General features: G+C 38.4%; 1 protein-coding gene across 1 annotated transcript; it reads right to left on the reverse strand.

Moving 5' to 3' along the window:
• Positions 1–1,869: 1,869 nt before the first annotated feature.
• Positions 1,870–6,524, reverse strand: LOC139887941 (uncharacterized). The gene is made up of 4 exons (XM_071870986.1): positions 5,345–6,524; positions 4,552–5,270; positions 3,620–4,185; positions 1,870–3,523 (listed from the first exon to the last, which is right to left on the reverse strand). Exons 1-4 carry the CDS (start codon positions 6,522–6,524, stop codon positions 1,870–1,872), a joined length of 4,119 nt encoding a protein of 1,372 aa, XP_071727087.1.
• Between the last annotated feature and the right edge of the window lie 615 nt (positions 6,525–7,139).

Here is a 7,139-nt window from a genome sequence, read left to right on the forward strand (position 1 = left end):
ACACACACACACACGTTCTTTACCGGGACGTTTCCCACCTTTTCGGGACTGTTTTCGGGCTGTACGGGGCTGTTTTTGGAGCTGAATTCGTGACAGTTTCCAGACAGCACATTCGCGACAGTTTCAGGGTGTTTCGCGACACTTTCAGGCTATTTAGCGACACTTTCAGGGCTGTTTTGTGACAGTTTCAGAAGCTGATTTCGGGGCTGTCCGGAACAGTTTTCGTGACCAATTTTGGGGCTGTTTTGGTTGGATTTTTGAGACACGGTTTTGGCACAATTTACAAACACCAAAGTATTATGATTCCTCAATTAACAAACATAATTAGCAACCTCGTTAGTACATCAAAATGAGGAACACATAACACATTTCAAAGACTAATAAACAAACATTTTAAACAAGCATGTCATACAATAATAATTATACGATTCGAAACAAAGTTTTGAGAGGAAAGATTTACCGAAGCGATCCTAAAACCACCTAGAATATCCGTACCTTATGTTGATTGACGAAATTCCAAGGACAACCAAACACCACCAAATGATGCAATCACCGAGCCGAATCTAATGAACACGCACGTATAAGCACAAAATACATTCAAGTAGAGAGTATGTAATATCCTTTATTCAAAAAGTGTTATCATATGATTCTTATGAGTTTATTGTTATCTAAATAGTTTCGTGTATTTTATATTAACGATATACTTATGTTACCCTATGTTATTATGACTTCATATTCCAAATTGTTATTGCCTTTGATATCTTAAGACTAAAATCCCACTATTGTAATTGAAAACATAGACTCCCAATATCAGTTTCTACTTATTTTCCATATTACACATAGATTGTAAATATCCCATTATATATAATTAGTAAATTTTGAGGTTTACTCACATGTGATTTCTGTACATGCTCACACGAGATTATAACAGAACTAAATATTTATATGTAATGAGTACTTACATATACTATTATTACATGTAGATGATCAACTCATATTTAAGTTTACTTTATACCATTTTATGTATAAATACTATATAACTACACGTGATCATCACTTTGAACTTTAAACATATACACACCTATTTACTACAAATATAAGTACAGTTTCTTCTTTTTTCTTTATGATCAATATTAAGAAGAAGAAAAAAATATCAATTTTCATACTCAAATTTTAACATCTCATCTTTATTATAATCCATGTGATATGTAGTTGATCTAAATCAATAAATTAATTGAGAAAACTAATAAACAAATTTACATCAATAACAAAGGTGTTGGTTAGTAGTTACCGCTAAAACGTGTTCCAGATCCGCAAAAATATTGTATTCTTCCTTGAATGTCCCAATTCTCTTCCTCTTAATTTTATGAGATTGTAGTGAATAGTATGGATCAATTTGGTAAAAATTTCATTTCATTTGGTTTAGTTCAAGAGAGTGTCAAATGGAGTATACTTGTGGAAGATATAGCTTAATGAGACTTCTCATGTCCCTCTTAATAATTGTTGACCCACCGAATTCCATGTAACATGTAACTGATGGATTTATATTACTTAGTTAATATTAAATTTAGTAATTTAGTTTTAAATTTTAGTGCAAGATAAATGACTATATTTTTTTTTCAACCTTAACTACTATATTTCTAGTATAATACAAAAGCAAGTTTGTTTAGTATATATACACATTACGTTTCAAGATGTTTATGTTAATTAACTTACCAATTAACTTATTTACCACTTATTACTTATGCATCTACCTTTATATATTAATTATTCTAGTTTGAGTTTTATATTGTTTTAGTTTTTAATTTTAGAGGATATTACAACTCCACCTACTAAAAAAAAAAAATTCGTCCTCGAAATTGAAAGAAGTTATAGAATCGAAACGCACCAATTTGCAAACAAATGAGGGTGCTCGGCCCGCATGGTTTCCTCGAGTTCCCAAGTGGCCTCGCTAGCAGAATGATTCTTCCATTGAACTTTAACAAAAGGGGTGGAGCTTTTACGAGTTACTCTCTTCTCGCGTTCTATAATAGCTTCGGGCTCCTCAACATAAGAAAGATCAGCTCGAATTTCAGAAAAAGGATATTGCACCACGTGCAATGGATGATAGTTGTAACCCCGCAACTGAGATACGTGAAATACGTTACGAACATGAGATAACTGTGGCGGTAATGCTAAACGATAAGATACTTCACCAACTCGATCTAATATCTCAAACGGTCCAATATATCGAGGACTGAGCTTCCCTTTCAAACCAAAACGTCGTATACCCTTCCAAGGTGATACCTTTAAAAACACCTTATCACCCACCACAAACTCTAACGAACGTCGGTGTTTATCGGCATACACTTTCTGTCTCGATTGGGCTTCCTTCAGTCGATTCGTAGCTATAGCGACCTTTTCATTAGTCACTCTAACCAACTCAGGTCCTTCAATTAGTTTCTCTCCCGTTTCATTCCAACAAACTGGCGCTCTACACTTTCGACCATAAAGCATCTCAAATGGCGCCATACGGATACTAGCCTGCCAACTATTATTATAGGCAAACTCCACCAAACATAAGTACTCATCCCAATTTCCCTTCCAATCTAGGGCACACGCTCGAAGCATATCTTCCAAAATCTGTATCGTACGCTCAGACTGTCCATCAGTTTGTGGATGAAAAGTAGTACTAAGCTTCAATCGCGTACCCCAAGCTTTCTGTAGCCCCTTCCAAAATCTAGATGTAAATCGAGGGTCACGATCGGATACGATGGACGAAGGGACCCCGTGTAATCTCACAATTTCTTGCTGAAAAAGCTCGGATAGCTTACTTACCGAATAATCCATACGAATAGGCAAGAAATGTGCCGATTTGGTTAATCTATCAATCACCACCCAAATAGCATCGTGCCTTTTCACAGTCTTCGGTAAACCACATACGAAATCCATTGAGATATCATCCCACTTCCACACGGGAATGTCCAACGGCTGCAACAAACCACTAGCACGTTGGTGCTCGATCTTTACTTGTTGACAAGTAAGGCACTTCCCAACATATCTAGCAACATCTTTCTTCATGCCACTCCACCAAAAGTGCTGCTTTAAATCCTGATACATTTTGGTCGAACCAGGATGTATAGAAAAAGGTGAGCTGTGAGCCTCAGACAACAGAGCCTCACGAATAGCATCATCATTCGGAACACATAATCGATTCCCACACCAAATAACCCCATCATCATCTTCTCTGAACTCTTTCACTTTACCCTCTTCCAAATTTTGAAACACTGTCCATAAATCACCATCATCCAATTGAGCCTCTTTTATTCTAGTAATTAAATCAGACTCGAATTTTAGATTTGCCAACATCCCCGACGCTCCTCTTTTACTCAATCCCATATCAAGTCTTTCGAATTCTCGAATGTGAGTAACCAAACATGAGATACTACCAAATGACTTTCTACTCAATGCGTCGGCTACCACATTCGCTTTTCCAGGATGGTATTGAATGTTTGCATCATAATCCTTCAATAACTCGAGCCACCTTCGTTGTCTCATATTTATCTCTTTTTGCGTGAATATGTATTTGAGACTCTTGTGATCGGTGAAAATATCACAAGTTTCTCCGTAAAGATAATGCCTCCATATTTTCAACGCAAAGATCACAGCAGCTAACTCCAAATCATGAGTAGGGTAATTAACCTCATAGGGTTTCAACTGCCTCGAGGCATAAGCAATTACCTTACCATGCTGCATCAAAACGCAACCCAAACCATGCTTAGAAGCATCACTATAGATTTGAAAACCCCCACTCCCTGATGGCAATGCAAGAATAGGAGCTGATACAAGTCTTTTCTTTAACTCATCGAAACTCTTTTGTCGTTCCTCGGTCCACACAAATTTTTCCCCTTTCCTCAATAACTTGGTAAGCGGCAAAGCAATCGTCGAAAAACCTTCAACAAATCGCCGATAATAACCAGCTAAACCAAGAAAACTTCGAACCTCAACAACAGAAGTAGGTCTTGACCAATTTGTAATAGCCTCAATTTTCGCTGGATCCATCATTATACCCTCAGCCGATACAACATGACCCAGAAAGGCAACTCTTTGCAACCAGAATTCACATTTAGAGAACTTCGCAAACAATTTCTTACTTCGGAGGGTTTCAAGTACAACACGAAGATGATTCTCATGTTCTTCTTTACTCTTTGAGAATACCAAGATATCATCAATGAATACGATCACAAACTTATCCAAATACTCATGGAACACACGGTTCATTAGATCCATGAAAACCGCAGGAGCATTAGTTAATCCAAACGGCATCACTAAAAACTCATAGTGCCCATAACGAGTGCGAAAAGCAGTCTTAGGGATATCTTCTTCTTTAACACGGAGCTGATGATACCCAGACCTAAGATCGATTTTAGAAAAATACTTTGAACCTTGAAGTTGATCAAACAAATCATCAATACGTGGAAGCGGATAACGGTTTCGAATAGTAATACGATTTAACTCGCGATAATCAATGCAAAGTCTCATGCTACCATCCTTCTTCTTAACAAATAAAACCGGCGCACCCCAAGGTGACACACTTGGCCGAATAAAACCACAATCTATCAACTCTTGCAATTGCTCCTTGAGTTCTTGCAACTCGAGTGGTGCCATACGATAAGGAGCTTTTGATATCGGTTGGGAACCCGGAATCAAATCAATCGAAAATTCCACTTCACGAACTGGAGGTAAACCCTGTAATTCGTCAGGAAATACATCGGGAAACTCTCGAACAACATCGATATTTTCAAGGGAAGGACTCTCGATAGACAAATTCTGAATCGAAGCTAAATAACCAACACAACCATGTGTAATGAGCTTTTGCGCCTTAAGCGCTGAGATAACCTTGATAGACTTTACGGGAAGATCACCATTAAAGACACAATCGGGTATAGAATAATTTCCAAACAAAATCTTCTTAGAATAACAATCGATATTTGCGTGATGGCGAGATAACCAATCCATGCCAAGAATAATGTCAAAGTCATGCATGGTCATAGGAAAGAGATTTGCAGGAAACATGCAATCATTGAATTCCAAATGGCAATTTTGATACACGCGATCTATAGTTTCAACACTACCCATTGGGGTAGAGATCGTAAATGGAGTAGACAACCAAGTTGGAGGCACTTTCAAATATTTCGAGCTCTTAACAGACACAATCGAGTGCGTAGAGCCAGAATCAAATAGAACGAAGAGGGCACGATGGTGTACAAATACATGACCAGTAATAGTACCTAATAACATCAAGAATGAATGAACAAATAACTCGAAGGAAATATTTTTAAAATGAATAGGGATCGAAATATACCTGTAGCGTCAGCAGCCTGAGCAGCAGTCATGGCAAAGACGCGTCCACCAGGAGCTGGCGGAGGAACCTTCGGAACAAACCCAGGTCTAGGATTCTTGCAATCCTTAGCTAAGTGACCAACCTCTCCACAAGCAAAACATGAACCCGCACTACGATAACAAACTCTTCCCGGATGATTCTTTCCACAAGTCCCACACGGTGCGTTGGCATTAACACCACCACTTCCATTACCCCTTTGCTGCCCTTGGGGACGGTACACTTGTAATTGACCACGGTTATTATTATTTGGCCCGTTGTCAATCCTTTGCTGATTTCCTCTATTATTCCAATTATTACTACGATACCCTTGGTTCCCAGATTGTTGACCCTGTTTGGTAGTCGGTGCAGGCACAGATCGTAGTGGTTGTGCAATCTTAACCCTCTTGTTTTTACCATCCTCATTTTTAGTAGCCAAATACTCAGCTCGCTCCATCTCCAAATTCCGAGCATAATCGGCTGCCTCAGCGACATCAAAACATTTCAGATTAATCATTTTAGAGCGGTAACGCCCATGAACAGCCCATTTGTACTTACGGGCTTGGTCCTCAGAAGACCCAGCAGCAGCACCAATCAAACCTACAAGCCTCAAAAACCTCTTGGTGAAATCATTAATAGACTCATCATTCCCTTGCTTGATATTCGCATACTCCCGAATCACAGCTTCTTTCTCCGCCTCAGAAAAGTACTGACGGAAAAACAACTCTTTGAAATCAACCCAATCTAATGAATCCTCAAAATCGATACCCCCTTTCGCTTGTCTCAAAGCGATCCACCAGCGCTGAGCATCCCCTTCTAGTTTATAAACAGCTAATGGCACCCAAAACCTCTCTTCACAACCAAGCACTCGGTATATCTTCTCAATGTGAGTGATCCAATTCTCAGCTTCCACGGGGGTACTAGCAGTGCTGAATGACAAAGGACGTTGTTTTTGAAAGCGTCCTAACCAAACATGAATAGCATCCCCCGTTACAGCTTTCTTCTCCACATACTCATCCTCGTCTTCATGCTTAAAAGTCTCGCCACCTTGATTACGCATAGCATCAATAGCTTGAGCTATAATGTTGGGTAACAAATTCGTGATAGTTTGGTTAATCTTGTTATCTACCTCCTCCTCGGACATTCCCTTTTTTTTCGGTGCCATCTATGAACGAGATGAGGATATAACGGTTACGATTAGTACGAAGAATAAAAGAGAATATTCAAAGTGGAATTAGAATAATATAGCGGAAGGAAAATCCTAACCCAAAAGTCTACCCAAATCTCACAGGCCATAACTTAGGACTAAAGTTTCTACAGGAGGGAACCTAAGCTCTGATACCATTCTGTAAAGACCCTAATCTTACGAATTTCAGTACCTATAAATAAAGATAACTTAATAGATAAATGAGCGTTATTCTTATTCGAATTCAAACCATAGTCAAAACCAAAGTTGACAACTTATTCAAAAGTACTATTAAACCAAAAACAAGCTACTAAATCTTGAAGGAAATCTCTAAGGCAAGGTGCTAAGTTCGCTCCACTCTACACTCTTCCCTCGTTCCCGACGCCCCCTTGATTACCTGTCGTATAAGAAGGAAAACAAAGAATACGACTGAGCCAAAGCCCAGTGAACGGATATAACGAATAACGGAGTATAGTATGACATGCAAATTTAATTTCAAAACAAACTTAATTTCAAAACAAACTTATTTTCTAAATAACTTAGTTGCAAAACAAAGTACGAATATGTATAGATCCACAATACCATATATCATGA

The sequence above is a fragment of the Rutidosis leptorrhynchoides genome, chromosome 2, assembly GCF_046630445.1.
Source record: "Rutidosis leptorrhynchoides isolate AG116_Rl617_1_P2 chromosome 2, CSIRO_AGI_Rlap_v1, whole genome shotgun sequence".
In the NCBI taxonomy this organism is placed as follows: Eukaryota; Viridiplantae; Streptophyta; class Magnoliopsida; order Asterales; family Asteraceae; genus Rutidosis; species Rutidosis leptorrhynchoides.